General features: G+C 31.3%; 2 protein-coding genes across 2 annotated transcripts; one reads left to right on the top strand and one right to left on the bottom strand.

Annotated features, from left to right (window-relative positions):
- Window positions 1-1,738: 1,738 nt before the first annotated feature.
- On the bottom strand, window positions 1,739-7,597 carry TRIADDRAFT_13187 (uncharacterized protein; the record flags this gene model as incomplete). Its single annotated transcript, XM_002107751.1, has 7 exons — window positions 1,739-1,828; window positions 3,556-3,649; window positions 4,573-4,690; window positions 4,780-4,845; window positions 5,054-5,208; window positions 5,792-6,006; window positions 7,244-7,597. Coding segments are annotated over 7 exons (1,092 nt in total), but the record flags the coding sequence as incomplete, so codon positions are not given.
- Window positions 7,598-8,701: 1,104 nt separating this feature from the next.
- TRIADDRAFT_51656 (uncharacterized protein) lies at window positions 8,702-11,602 on the top strand (the record flags this gene model as incomplete). The annotated part of the gene is made up of 7 exons (XM_002108560.1): window positions 8,702-8,794; window positions 9,811-9,996; window positions 10,269-10,421; window positions 10,561-10,772; window positions 11,021-11,131; window positions 11,294-11,391; window positions 11,490-11,602. The coding sequence occupies 7 exons, from the start codon at window positions 8,702-8,704 to the stop codon at window positions 11,600-11,602; spliced, it is 966 nt and encodes a 321-aa protein (XP_002108596.1).
- Window positions 11,603-15,614: the final 4,012 nt, after the last annotated feature.

The following is a 15,614-nucleotide window of genomic DNA, read 5'->3' as shown; positions in this document are numbered from 1 at the left end:
ACATTAGCTAGTTCTAGAGAAATAGATGATGATGGCGTTACAATATAGACAAGTTTTTTAGCACGATAAAATTAGCAACTTGGTCAATCTCTCCTTTAACAGACATAATCTTCATTATAGCTCGATTTTTTTCTTCTGCTGTATTCCTGCCTATCTTTACATTTGCGTTGCAGACATAATATTTACTTTGTTATTCTGAATTAGAAAGGGCACTATGAACATCGGACTGGACGTAGTCCAAACTGGGAAAGCATCTAGCGCTATTGGAAAGCAAGAGAGTGCCATTTCAACTTTGCTAGAGAGAGAGAGAGCCGATGATTATATTCGCTTAGTAGGCAATTTTCTACCACGACGAAGTTTGTAACTCCTCCAAGCTCGTTGTATAACCGTTGCAGCCTTCATGGCAGCTCGAATCTTGGCAATTCGGTCTTTTTGCTTTCGTACTGCAGACGAATAAGAATTTTCTCGTTCTGTATCAGCAATGACATCATTACTAATACTTTGTACAGTAAATTTTTCAGGGCCTATTATTGACTTTTTAGGTATATTAGCATGCGAAGGCGTTGATTTCTTAAACATTTTTGGACTAATATTAATGCCTACTGGAGATGTTTGTTCTTGCTTGCCAGTTGATGTGTCAATTTTTTGCCTTCTGTCCATGACTATCTGGCTGGATGAAGTAGTCTGGTAGCTAGACTCTGCCAAGGAATGATTTTCATTAACTGCTTTATGATGATGAAGGCCCACATTAGGTGATGTTATCGTTTCATTTTCTGGAGTGGAAGGATATTCCGATAGGGTATTGGAGATACTAAATACACTTTTAGGATTATAACCACGTTTTCCATAGGTTGGTTTCGTCGGTTGTTGCTAAGATTTAATATTGAAAAATAACATTAACATTTATATCTTGCTGCTTCATCTATTTCTCTCTTATGGTACACCATAAGATCAAAGAAAACCTAAATTCTTTTTTCTCTATATGGTATGCAATATTTTAGTCCTAGATAGTCATAATAACGATGAATATCATTGGTGTATCTATGTACCTTCATGGATTCCATCGGCTTTGTCGGCGTGACATAATCTGGGCTACTTGTGGCATTGCTAGTGTTGGTCATAATGGATGTACTTGCATTAGAAGACTGAGTTTTGATACTATTAGTAGGATCCATAGCGAAAGCTGCTGGGCCATAGGTTGGCATAGTAAAAACTTTGGAAAATGAATCCGATGCAGCCTTATTTTCAACATCCGTATTCCAACTACTTCCTGGAGCCGATTGAACGCCACTACTCGTATTCATATCATACTGTTTAGTAAATTCGCGAGGCGCTGATGTACTTCGGCTAGTTGAATTTTTTCGATTATCACGTAACTGAGCTTTAAAAGCTAACAATTTTTGCCTGGTTGATTCCTCCTTAGCTATTAACTTTTGTTGATTTTCATCTCCATTCAATGTCTCCGTTGAATTTAATTTCTATCCGTTAGAAAGAGAATAAAATTATGTTTAATACGCAAAAAATGAAGCATGGTCTATCCTAGCTTAAATTGATTTAAGAAGAAATTATTTACCATTTCATGGGAATATCTTGAACTTTCTTCCGTTGATGTTGGTGTTTTGTTTGCTTGTGCTGCTAATTGATCCTTAGCTTTATTTGGATTCTGTAGTCTTACAGAGATTCCATACTGTTTCATACTAGACTCTGGTGAAATTATCGTTCCATGTGAGGTTGGAGTTCGATAATCAGGATCATCATGAGAACTTTTATTTACAAGAAGTTGCTTTAGCTGCTGCGATACCTGAGAAAGTCGAACTTCGGTGCGATCCTAGTAAAATCATTTATAAAATCCAAGATATATTTAAATCGTGCTTCACTACCCTATCATCGAATAATATTAATAAAATGGCATAGAGACTACAAATAACTTCAACTCTGCGTTTGCTTTGATGGCTCAAATAATAGATCCTTTATTTACCAGTTTATTTTTTATTTGCTTCTCCACTAATTTCTCTCGAGCAATAATTTCGTTGTTGACATTACGACGCTTTAATCTTAATATTTCAGCATGTTGTTCTGCTAGCTGGTCTTCAAGTGTTAAGGCATTTCGTCTATCATGACCATTCAAACACGACGATCAATACGATAGAAGAAGTTTAGGATATACTCTACTTTAGAATAATGAAATTTATTTTCTATTACAAGCGGCAGAAAATATTGTTAGAGCAACCAACCTCAATTCCTGTTGTATGAATGTTAATTCTTGAATTACTGGACCAATTTCATCATCTCGAAATAACCGTTTCTGTTGTAATAAACCTTCATTTTCTACGTTATTCATGGAATTTGGGGGATCATATTGAGAGCTAAATTATGATAGAAAATGAAATCTACAATGAATATCTTCTATGATGCAGTGCTAACTATTACACGCGTGTATTACTAATGTTCTATAGCCGTAGAAATCCATCCACTACTTTATCAAAAAGTACCTTGACTGATTTAACATTCCTTGACGACCTTGAGAAGCAGGTAGTTTCCTATCTTTAGACTCGTTTGTTAATGATGATATTGCGATATTAGAAGTCGATTTGCTTTTTCGATGTTTTACTTTACTCTCTTCTTTGGTTATAAAGGTAGCACTTTTATTTACTGCAGGAGTAGACTTGGTCGATGACGACATGGAATTGGTTGAAGTTTTACTTCTTTTATACTTTTTGGATGGTGATTTCAATAAATTATCGGATCGGTTAAACCCCTGATATTTGCTATTATAGATTTGTTTAACCGGACTATTTGCTAATTTACTTGGACTACTAGTATTGCTCTGATGGGCTAAATAATGATAACGAAGCTGTTGATCATCATTGTCTATATCATAAGATTGTCGGTTATCGTTCATAGTAACAAATTTACTCGATGGAGTCGATTTATTCCTTTTGCGATCATTCTCCCGTGACCAAATGGAATCTAGTGATTATATACAAGTAGAAAACTGAGAAATAGAATGAAATTCGTTCATCGTACAATATTAATTATATTAAAACTCTTTCTTTCGCGAAATCTTGCAATAACTAAATGAAAATTACCATTCGATTGTCCTGTCCTTTCGAATCCTTCAGGGTTGATGTTGTTCTGAGTAATAATAGCCCGAAAAATCACGAAGCATTCTCTAAACATTTCGATACTATTTACACCTAGAAGATACCAAAATTTAAATTTAATTAAGATACAAACCAGGCATTAAATCCTACTTTACAAGATACTGTGTTAAAACTTGCGTTATTAAAGGGTTCTACCTGCTTTAATTGGATCGTTTACTTTTCCGGCTATAAAAGCGTGAACGATTTCTGCACAATCTCTTTTATCCACTAGATCAAGCTTACGACTAGAATTTCCTAATTTTTGTTCATTCTAGGTAATATCATCATTTAATAATAAGAATTAATACATAAAATACCTCGTCAATGGCTATAAATAAAAGTTAGTTATGTTAATTTTCTGTTTAATACTATGGATCAATTATTGTAAAACGAAAAACATAAATTACATTACCTCACTTTCACCAGAAATTAAGTGAGCTTCAAGTTGAACTATTCTCTCCTTTAGTTTCTTAATAATAGTTTTATCGTTTAATTCTTTATTTCGTCTATATTATTAACAAGTAAGAAATGCCTTTTCATGAACAATTTTTATCTAAAATTATAATAACATCCCTTAAAATTACTAAAATTTTCTCGTAAATGCATTTGTAATAACTAATCACTTTACAAAACATGAAATCTTAACAACATAGCGGTATATAAGAAATTCGTGTTTAATTTATGCTAATAAAACTATCTTTCTAGCTCTTATACATATCTATAGGGCTAACGCCATCGTTTACGTGTCAAAGCTAGGATACAATACTACTAACATCCACCATACAATAAAAGAAATTATAACTCTAATAAAATGAAGTGTATACTACTTTGACGACCGTCAAGTAAATTATGTATCGGTTCGAAGCGAATAAAACTCTATCTTTCTAGCTCTTTCGCTTATCCGCAGGACGAATGCTATTCTCTACCTATTAAATCTAGGATGTAGTACTGGCGACATTTAGTATACAGTACAGCAAAAGTAATTATAACTTCAATAAGATGGAGTAAATAAATACTACTTTTATGAATTCGGAGTAAATTATTATGCATCGATTGGAAGAACGCTTTCTATCGAAACTAATTTATTACAGTCAACAACCGTTCGATTCGTGCAATGTTCAATATGTAGCCCCATTTTATGGTAATAGACTATATTACTCGTCAAGGAATGGAAGGAAACAGAGCTGAAATTCTTTACCTCGTCATATAATATCAGGGTGCAATTCATTAAAATGAAGTGAGTAAATACTACTTCAGTGAATATTCTGTAAATTATTATCCACCATTTATAAGTACTTTAGCTACCAGTATTAATTCATTACAATTAACAACCGTTCGATTAAAATAATATTCAATACAAGCCCAATTATACAGCAGTAGTCTACATTATTCCTCAATGAATGAGATAAATCAGAGCTAATGTCTTTACCTCGCATAATTTTCGATGCAAGCAACACGTTGTGAAAATCGAAAAGTCGACATAGTTTCCATTAAATTATGCATATCACTTGATATGGTAGCAACCATGGATGTTAAACAATTACCACCTTATAAATTGCAAAGTATACAGATTAGGATACTCTAAAATTGGAATCAAATATGTATCATTGTAGTAGTCATGTAAACTCTATAGCACCTATGCTGTCTTTCAAGAGCATAGTCAAGAGAGAATTTCGATAAGGCACATGTTTAGATATGTTAACTGAGCTACTACCAGAACGGACTGTATTAGCGCTATTAGATCTTTGCCTAGAATAACATTTAATCATGAAAATAGAGTTATTTCGATAATATCGGCAATCTTAGTAGATATAAAGTCAAACTTAAAAATTCCTTAATTTAGATGAGGTATATTTATTTATCTTACCAACGATTCTTTTTTGAATTAGTTAATGTGGTGTTGGGTCTACTTGCATAGTTTATATCTTCTTGTAGTGCTATAATGACTTGCTCAAGATAATATAGAGAAAGATTGATTAATTTAGCCTCTTCTAAATGTTTGCCCGATAGCCCTGATTTGGAAACTCTTTCAGACCCCGCCAAATCAACAATATGAAGTTTAGATCTAGGAGAAAAAAGTTATAGACAAGATATTTCAATCTATAAAACGAGCATAATCATTACCATTTGTTATAAGTACCAGTACAGAAGATCCTAATTTGTATGTATCTATATTAACAAGCCTTAGAAGTTTCAAATATAAAATCCACTTCTCTCTTAGTACTCACGGCACAATGCTATCTATACTTTTATTGTAAAATATTCTACACCTTTTATCATCAAATCTATCACTCTAAGGTCAAAAGTATCTACAGCTATAAATAAAAAATTTATACTAAAGATGATTAGTTTACAATTTTTCAATACTACTGTAGTATATAGGAGCAATTAGTATAAGCTAACAGAAAGAAGGTAAAGGCATTAATTTAAAAACGTAAAGCGAAAGAGGATTTATGAAGCAGACATTACTAATCTGATTTTGATATTTTATTTCCTATAATAATTAAACTATGAATTTAACGATCAGCGAAAGAACAAAGTTATTTTCTTACATTACTTTCATTAGTATTAATTAATATACTTAAATACAAAAGTATTTTACTTAGGACTCAATAAAGATTCAATTTTCTTTCTCAAGAATTACTGACCTTGTAATTGTCGGGGTATCCTGAGATGTTGTAGTTTGTATAATGGTAAATATTGTATGGGATCGAGATGAATTATGATTCATAGGCGTTTCGGCAATTTTTTTATTAGCTCTGCCTTGGAACATCAGATCTTGAGCAATTCTTTCGTTTGAAGCTAAGTGAGAAGATAAGTTACGGATAAGTGCACCTTCTCTTCCACCATCTAATATTTGAACCTAGCCGGAAATGAGAAAAATAAACTGGAAGTTAATAAAGATTAAATAAGATAATACCATGGTAAAACTCTGTTCAAAATGGATACATATACTGATTAATGCCGGGACAATTAGTGGGTTGCAGTCTTAACGAAATATATAAAGAATAATTTTGAAGTACTATCACGCGAGGGTGTAAGGTTACAAGAGTAAAATGTTAAAAGCTAACATGTACTAGTAGCCTAAAATATAGCTATATATTTGCTAATCACTAGCTGTGAACATTGAAGAAACAGTGAATTATGTAGACCAAATTTTGGACTGTTAGGTAAACAGTATGTAGAAGCTATCGATACAGTTGAATATTGATCTAAAATTATTTTCCACAAGGTTCTAACAAAGTTCCATGGTAATTAATGTCATGAAATTGCTCATATAATTCTTTTACTGGCGAAACTTAAGTCTATATAAGAAGGATAAATTATAACTTTAATTAGGTAACTATCATTTAACTCGTAGTAACTAAATTGGTATTCTATAGCAGTATCATCAAAATATTGGCGCATACTAATCATATTTTCGTAATATTTCTGCTAAATAATATTATGGCTGAAGAATAAAATAGAGTAATGTAATTCTGTAGCCTAAATTATCTGCGTTGAGAACACAGCTCTGAAGACTAAGAAATGATAAATTATTGTACTAAGTATAAAGTCACGATTCGATATTTTAAATAGTCGATTGCAGCAATCTGGTTGATAAAGTAGTATTGTATGTGCTATGCTTAATCTTCTGAAATTTAGATAATTTCTTATAGTCGATATGAACATATCTAGTAAAAGACCAATCGATAAATTATAATAAACGGTCACTCAAAGTGATTAAAATTACTTCAAGTACAGCAAATTGTGAAACGTGTGATACTTTCTTGTGCTTGTTAGCAAACTTAGCCTATACTAATGCAAAAATCTAGCCATTATTTACTATACTTCAGATAGTAACGCTTACAGAACATGGCCTAAAATCTTTCGATGAAATAAGACGTCTGCATATACTCTTCCAGTAGTTATGTATTGAAGTTAACGAAATAACTATTAAGTGTAAAATAAGATACTAGAAGGGATATATAGCTATAAAACATAATAGATTTTGCTTGAAAATAGTTCTAAAATAGAAAGATTAGCTTAAAATTTATTTCCATATTCGCACTTATATTTCTAAACTAAAACTGAATCGAAATAATAATTTCTTAGCATACCCTTGGCAACTCAATAATCATAGAGCCAGCTTTTGTTGCAGGATTGAGCAAATCATATCCTACTTCCTTATATATCTCCATATAAGTAACGTGGATAGAGATATCTTTGCTATCTATTTGCTTGATGTTACCATAAATTGCTGATAGGATACGAGGTATTATGCCTCTATCTTGAAAATATTTTTGGCTACCATCGATGGTATGAGTTTTACCGGAACCAGTTTGACCATATGCAAATATTGTACCGTTATAGCCTTGAAGAAATCTGTCCACTACAGGCATAGCCACTGCTTCAAAAATTTGATCTTGTAAGGCATCAGGTCCAAAAACGCCATCGTAAAGAAATTCATGACTTATGATCCGTTGATGTTGACTTTTATTAAACTTATTGGAGAAAAATGATTCGGGTAAACTAACTCGTATAGACTGATCTGATGCGACAAAGTATTTACAAGGATTTTTACTCGGTTTAACTCTTAAGAATGTTTTAATGTGACCCATGGATCAACATTTTAAGATGGGTTATAGGATTAAAATGGTAAATTGGTAAAGATATTGAAGGATTAATAATAAGTAACTGCAACACGTTAATTCTTTTAATTACGTTCAGTCAATGACGCTAATTTTCTTGACTTTAGCCGGAACAATCATTGAGAGCAATTTGAGCAGAAAAAGTAATAAATGATGATCTTATTCTAGCAATATTATGTTACGAGATATAACGATATGAATAAAATTTTATTAATCCATCAACTCTACTACCAGTATAATATTATTCACCTATCGTTAGATCACTTGTCCACTTTTACTATTCACTTTATAAACTTGAAATTATCTAGTATGAAGATAAATAACGTATCAATCATGCCTTACAATATCATACTGAACAAGTTACTATTCTGATTTTATTTGCTACTCTCCTTACAGACTAATAGCATAATAGGGTAAGTGTCTAGATTGAGATAGACTAGAGTAATTCATATTCAGTTTGACTTTGCGTATTTCATTTGGATAGCCAATAACGGTATTCTATCGACCAATCACTAGAGCCATTTAACGGCTTTATTGTCATGATAATTTTATTTGTTGGAATCGAGATACTCTATCATGCATGATAAGTTGCTAGCAGGAGGTTACCATCACAACTGATCACGCTTTCTTATCACCATAGCAACCTGGTTATTAAAATTCTACGGACATCGAGGAGGTTAGATTCTCATTATGTATCCATATTCATAACCTACTTCTCCATTTATTTTCTTATAGAGCAATAGTTACAATTATCGCTCAAATCATTTTTAAATCATCGATTCGGTTCCTTTTTTATTCGCTACTTTATAAATTAATAGGATCAGTTCCAGTGCAAGAAACATTCGATCTTAATTTGAAATAGAATTTTATGTACAATATAAATCGAATTCATCAGCACAATCGACAACATTAGATAAAGCCTACAAAATGATTGATAGTAATCAGCCAACATTAACTACTTCAACTAGAATTGGATATAACCCTGGTCCCGACGGTCCATTTCCTAGCTCTAATTTTAAGGTATATGCCAATTAAAGTTTAACTTTTTGCTCGAATTAATATGAGAGAATAATTAGAGAATAATATTGTCATTAGGTATAGATGAATTGGGGTAAAGATGTAATTTTCGAATAAAATTATTTGTGTTCAAATTAATTTTCGACAGATAGCAGTCAAATCCAATACTTTTTACATTAAGATTTCTAACTCTAAGGACTTTATGCTCCGTACCTTACTAGGGGTTGTTTGAATAAAGATAGTAAACGCTATAATTGCTCTACTATTAGATGAATTCAAATACAGATGCAGCTTTCTTATAATATTTTTATTAATGCTGGAACTAATTGTCGACAAATAGCGGCCAATCTTATACTCTTTCCATTAAAATTTCTAGTTGTAAGGACTTTATACTCCGTACCTTATTAGCGTTGCTTAAATGAAGATGTCAAATACTATAATTTGTTGTAATGTTTAGGAAAATTGGATTTTCTATCTAAAATTCTGTTATAGTTAGCGGTAAAGGTAATGAATTAGACGACAATCATGATTTTAAATTCCATGCTCAAATCCGTAATGATGAGTAGATCCCTTTAAGTTAGAAATCAGTGTATCGTTTAAATGACTAAGTATGAAATGATTAAAGTTCCACCTATTGATCAATGGATCATTCTTTATTACATTTAGCCTACGGTATTCGCAAAATTTATTGAAACTAATGGACAAATGTCTTCATACATCAGTTAGGCTTCGGAAGGGAACTATGAATTAATTGGATAATATAATTCTCAACAAATGTAACCATGACAGTTTAAATTCGCTTGCTCGAAATTAAAAATAATATCCTAAATTGATATAAATAATTAGCGAAGTAACGTGTGTTTACGGTCCATTCTCTAGAGCATTTATTATTATACCATTGACAACAACTTCGGGGCAATTGCTTGTTAACTAGAATTACAAGCATATTAATTAGCTAAATTTTGATGGTACAAATGCTTCACAATCAGATTTATTACTAAGGCATTTTGTTTTTTTAGGCTCCTAGAAATTCCATACCTCTTGGAATACGAGAAGGAAAATATAATCTGACAAAACAGATGTATACAACAACTAATAATGATACACTGTATAATCATGAAAACCCAAGTCAGTTTAAAAATTCGAGATACACCAAACCGCAACCTTTCTACCAAGTTCAATATACTGGCAATGTTATAGAAAAAGTAAGTCTCTGAATTATATCCTAATCCTAAACTTCATAAAATTAAAGCGATTACCAGATTATCTCAAGCCTAAATTACGAAATAATTTGATACAACTATTTTAGATGTTGCTTACAATTTCTAGCATTTTCATTAACTTATTGTCGCTTGATAAAGATATAAGTGATTCAAAACGAAACTTTATATTGCTATTGACAAGAATTCCTTATCTTTGTGGCCTTAATTAGCTGCAATTGCCAACAATCTCTGATACTATGATTTACTTTGCGTAGATCGATTCGCTTCCCAGAGGACGAGAGCTAACGACAGGAAATCAAAATACTGAAATGAAATCGAATTACAACGGAGAAAGAGATGTCCAAATTAATTTAAGTGCAAATCGGCCACATATCTTAAATGAGCATCATTCTAGATTTCAAAACCAAGTAAGTAGTGTCAACAAGACTAATTTCGATTTTATACGCTATTCGAATCTATTGCAGTATTGAAAGGCCATCGTGTTTGTTGTGATATTATTCAATAAGATTATACCACCTACCTAATCATTAAATGATTCTTACTTAGTTTAATGACGGAAAGCTGAAGCCAATCTACATTAAAGAGTCCGTCCGAAAAAGTAATGTAGAAAAATATTTTGATCCATATGCAACCCAGTCACAGTTGAGCTTTGAACATCATACCCAGGAGAAAATTGCGCCTTATGCAAAAAATGATATTGCTACCTATTGGGCATGCGAAAATTTTCCGAAAGTTCGCGGATTTGGTCCAAAGCAGAAGTAAGCCCATTTGCCTATCAATTGAATACTAGATCTAGAAAATAAATTACAGCTCTATAATATGACGTTTCCATAATAATATTTAACTTGCTATTTTCGAATAAATCTACCTATCAGTTAAGCAAATTTTCTTGAGATAATTTTCCTTTTAGCTAATCTATATGCAAGGATAAACTTTATGTCAGTTATTCCGTTTGGACTGGTTTTTTTAAGCATTGACGAACATAAACTAATATTCACTCCTGCAGCGTACTACCTAAATTACCAACTCCAACCGGACCTTTAACAAATAGAAATCCCTATTTTTCTAAAATTAAGGAGATTCGAACTCCAAAATCTGCAAATTTTGTACCAAACAGGTAATTCTAAATGTAGATATTACCGTGTTATGAGAATAGAGTTGCTCAATTTTATGACCATTACATCCTTTACAGCTACATTAATTTAAATTATTTAGTGTTATATTCTTTTAGCAATAAGAATAGATAATTTTACTTAATTTATTGAATTTTTTCCTTTAGTGGTTTAAAACCAACGTATTCAACGTATGAAAATCATGATCTTAAACAAGTCCAACAATCACAAGTTCATGATGTTAGTCGACCTCGACAATTTTCAGGTAAGCTTTTTCTTCAATGAATATATTGATCACCTTCGCATAATTTCTCATGTCTCTGATTCTAATAACTAATCGTGGATCCTAAATTGATCGTCTAGTAACCGATCATGGAGATTTTGCAACACTGCCTAACATGTATGGTACCACTTATCGAACGTATGAATTATCTACAGAAAAAATAAAAAATGAAGGACTAACAACTTACTTTTAAATTAGATCAAGATCACTCATTTTTTTGTTCTATCTAATATTAATAACGGATTTACTTCTTCTAGTAATATAAATATGTAAATCAACATTAACATTCTATTAACAGACACAAAGTGACTGTGTCAAAGAACTGCTTCAAAAATCTTATATCTTAACTGTGTAGTACGGAATCAGCTTACTTAAGTAACACACTTACTACCGTGCCAATTACTGTAAACATCTTAACTGCCTATTTATGAAGATTAGAAATATTCAACTATCCCTCTTTTACTTGTTGCATGTTATTTGTGTAGTATAATAAAAAATGAATATACTATTAGAAATAGGTTACTGTCGTAGTTAGTGTTCTGAAATTATGGCTTTAGTCTGTTATTGTATGCTAAATCGGATAATTCTTAGATTATACTTATAGAAAACCTTAGTTTTGAAAGCTCATCATGAAAAAGATATTAGGAATGGCCATTTATTCTTCAAAATCAGTAGCACAAGTAAATAATGATCAAGTATTACATGAAAAAATTTGCTGTACTCTAGGTCTACTTGAAATTGAAAGTTATATTAAAGGCATAATTTATCATTTAATTGACTTTGAGTTTTTTAACTATTGATTTTATCTTATAAATAAGATAATTTTAATCATATTCTGCTTAATAAAAATAGAAATTTAAGTATACTTGAGTATAATTTGTCAATATAGACTTTTCTATGACTTCAAACTGTTATTACTAATCAATCTCTTTATCTAATAGCTAATTTTAAGAATTTAGCTAAAAGAGGTTAAAAATTTTGAAATATTCTATTATCCTTCTTCTACTTGTCGTAAATTATTTGTACAATACCGGTACAACAAGAATTAAATATTCTATAACGAATGATTTTACTTTCGCAGATAGTGTCCTGAAATTTATAACATTGGTCTATATGGCTGCTTTGAGATATCTTCATATTACATACCTAAATCGAATTCTTAGATCGTACTCATTGAAAACCTTTAGTTTTGAAAGCTTTCATGATAAAGAAACATTCGAAAGGGCTACTTATTCTTCAAGATCAGTAGCACAAGTAAAAAATGATCAAGCACTTGTGATAAAACTACTATACAGTAGATCTACTTGAGATTAAATTTTATATTAAAGGCTTAATTTACCATTTAATTGACATTAAGATTTTAGCCGTTATTAATTTGATCTTATAAAGAAGATGATTTTAATTATTTTAGTGCTTAGTAAAAACAGAAATATAAACAAAGTTGAGCATACAATGTCAAAATAGACTTTTCTACGACTTCAAATTTATATTACTAATCAATCTCTTTGTACGATAGCTAGTTTTAAGAATATGTCGAAGAGAGATTAAGTATTCTTAAAATAAACAGAATTTTCAGCCTTGAAATAGTGTTAAAGGTACAAGTAAGCTTTCAGCAATGAATTCCAATTCGTCGCAGTTCTTGTCATATCTGATAGAGCGTCATTTTAAAATTCCATTATTGAATATCTGGATCGAGTTTAATTAGCTGATAAAGTTATCTCATCTTATAGTAATGGTCCAAAAAATGCTTAAATTAATCTCATATAAACATATAGCAAACTACAGTATAGGGCTTGATAAATTTGATAAATCATGAAAGTTAGTGCTGCCATTTTTAACCTTTCAACAATATTTGATATGGATAATACAATAATATATTACCTTAGCAGGCAGCAGCACCATATTTATCTACTCTCTTCTAGAAAAGAGTAAATTTCAATATTAGTTGAATATTTATAAATATTATACGCATATCTGTTGATCTACAATATCACTTAAGTAATAAACTGGAATATACCGTGCGATATGCTCCTAAGAACCCTGAAGAGTAGGAATCACTTATTTTAGCTATATTAAAGCAGCCATAAAGATTACAATATAACCGATACAGATAGCCCATACTGCTGTTGACCAAGCTACCTATAATAACCTTTGGTGATTTAGTCACGGTTTTCATGATAATTATTTCTGAATTCATAAAATCTCATATAGTACAATCTCACAATGATTTAAATGCGTTATAAGACTAAAATTTTTATCAATTCCGATCCTGTAACAAACAATGTTTGGCCATATTCTAACTGAAAGTAACAAATTAGATGTATATTGAAGATCTTTTAATGTATCTTTATTTCTTTTGTTCAATCTTGAGTCCATTGCTTAATATTGACGTAGTAAGTAACAGCGAAAATTATTATAATAATTAGAGCAATAGAACCATAAAATCATTTCTTTCATAGTAATTATTATTTACAATTTATAGTTTTTCAAAAGAATTATAAACAATCATCCATTATCATGGTAAGAGATTTTATATGATAATCTTAGAGGAAAGCATGAAGGTTATATCAAGCTGGAGAAAAATGAAGTACCGCGTTTTAACTTTAAATATTATTGAATAGCACTATTCATGAAATACATAGAATTAGAGAGAAGAATAGTCAACAGCAGAAATTAAATTTCTTGCTTTTACTCATGAAGTGCCATAAGTACAACCATTGACATTTAGTTAGTGGCATTAAAATAAATCCACCAACATGGTGCTAAATAATTTGCAATCCTAAGATTTTAAATGTGAAGAAATCGATGTGCTTACTGCTACCTATTATAAGTGAGAGCGTGCGACTATTGAAGTCTGGTTAGCGGCATTAAAATAAACCATCCAACATGGTGCTGCATAAATTATAATCTTAAGATTTATAGAGAGAAAAAATCGATGTGCATACTGCTGCATAGTAATAACAAATAAGAAATGAACAGTAAAAATGATGGTATTCCTCTAGATAATAATCCCGCAAGGAATTTGAGTAATACCGCCAGTGATGGGATATCAGGAAATAAGTATCATGTCAAAGGTTTACAACATACAATATAGAAATTGCATTTCTTCCATCAACTGTTTAAAATTGTGTGAAATTACTACGCTATCAATAAAATCAGTGTGATAGAGATTCATATGGCAATTGCCATTTAACTATCGTAACGAATTGTTTGCGCTTGTATATGCCTAATCTCAATCTTGCTAAAGCTCTTCTTGGATATTTTTTATACAAACATACAGTATCTGCACATACATTTACGTGCATTAATACTTATACTTTTAGTGTTAATCCATACTATATTAATTTTATAGATGTGATGAAAGGCAATTTAAATTCGATAGAATAAATTCTAGACAGGTACAGACTCTACTAATTATAATGTTACTATATTTTCTCGTTTATGAAATTTCTTTCGCTGCCTATGTGCAATTTTTTCTGGTGTTACAGAACTATAACTATCATATTTAAGGCTACAATCGGAGTAAGTGCTACAACGATCTCGATCTTGAAAGTCAGAATTTTCAGCTATGCTTGAAGAGGATACACTACTTGGTGGTGGAGCATATAAGCCAGTATAAATATTGATTGTACTCCCATCCGAAAATGCACTATCGGAAGTATTTGGAGGAGGGTGATAAAATTGATAATCCGAATCAGTCTCAAGCACTGCAGTATCGGTTTCATCAACCAAAGTACCTTCGTCCTCGTCTTCAATATCATAATAGTCATCATTATCCGAACTTAGATTATTAGGTGTAGGTGGTGGATTGGAATGAAATGTTTCCAAGCTCTTGGCAGAAATTTCATTGCCATAAATTTGTGATAATCCTCGACAAGTAGAGTAATTCTCAGGTAAGGGCAAGCGATTAATTGAAACTGTAATGTTATTTCCATTGGTATTGGTTTGATTATTGCCATCGATGTTGCTTTCTTGGTTGTCATTTCTAATGTCACCTTGTCCGATGTAAGTTTTGCCACTTTTTGTTTCTAGGACATCGTCTACTTTTTTATTTTTTCGTTTAGAACAACGCCATATGATAATTCCAACCAACAAGAGGACAAAGGCCACACTAGCAACAGAAATGATCACCAAGTGTTTGAAATCAAAACCTTTAGTTTGTGAATCAGTAACGCTTGTCGGTGGTTTGCTTGATAACGTAATAA

Source organism: Trichoplax adhaerens, genomic scaffold (assembly GCF_000150275.1).
Source record: "Trichoplax adhaerens TRIADscaffold_1 genomic scaffold, whole genome shotgun sequence".
Lineage (NCBI taxonomy): Eukaryota > Metazoa > Placozoa > Uniplacotomia > Trichoplacea > Trichoplacidae > Trichoplax > Trichoplax adhaerens.
Note: the sequence above shows the minus strand (reverse complement) of the source record. Positions and strands in the feature narration are given on the sequence as shown.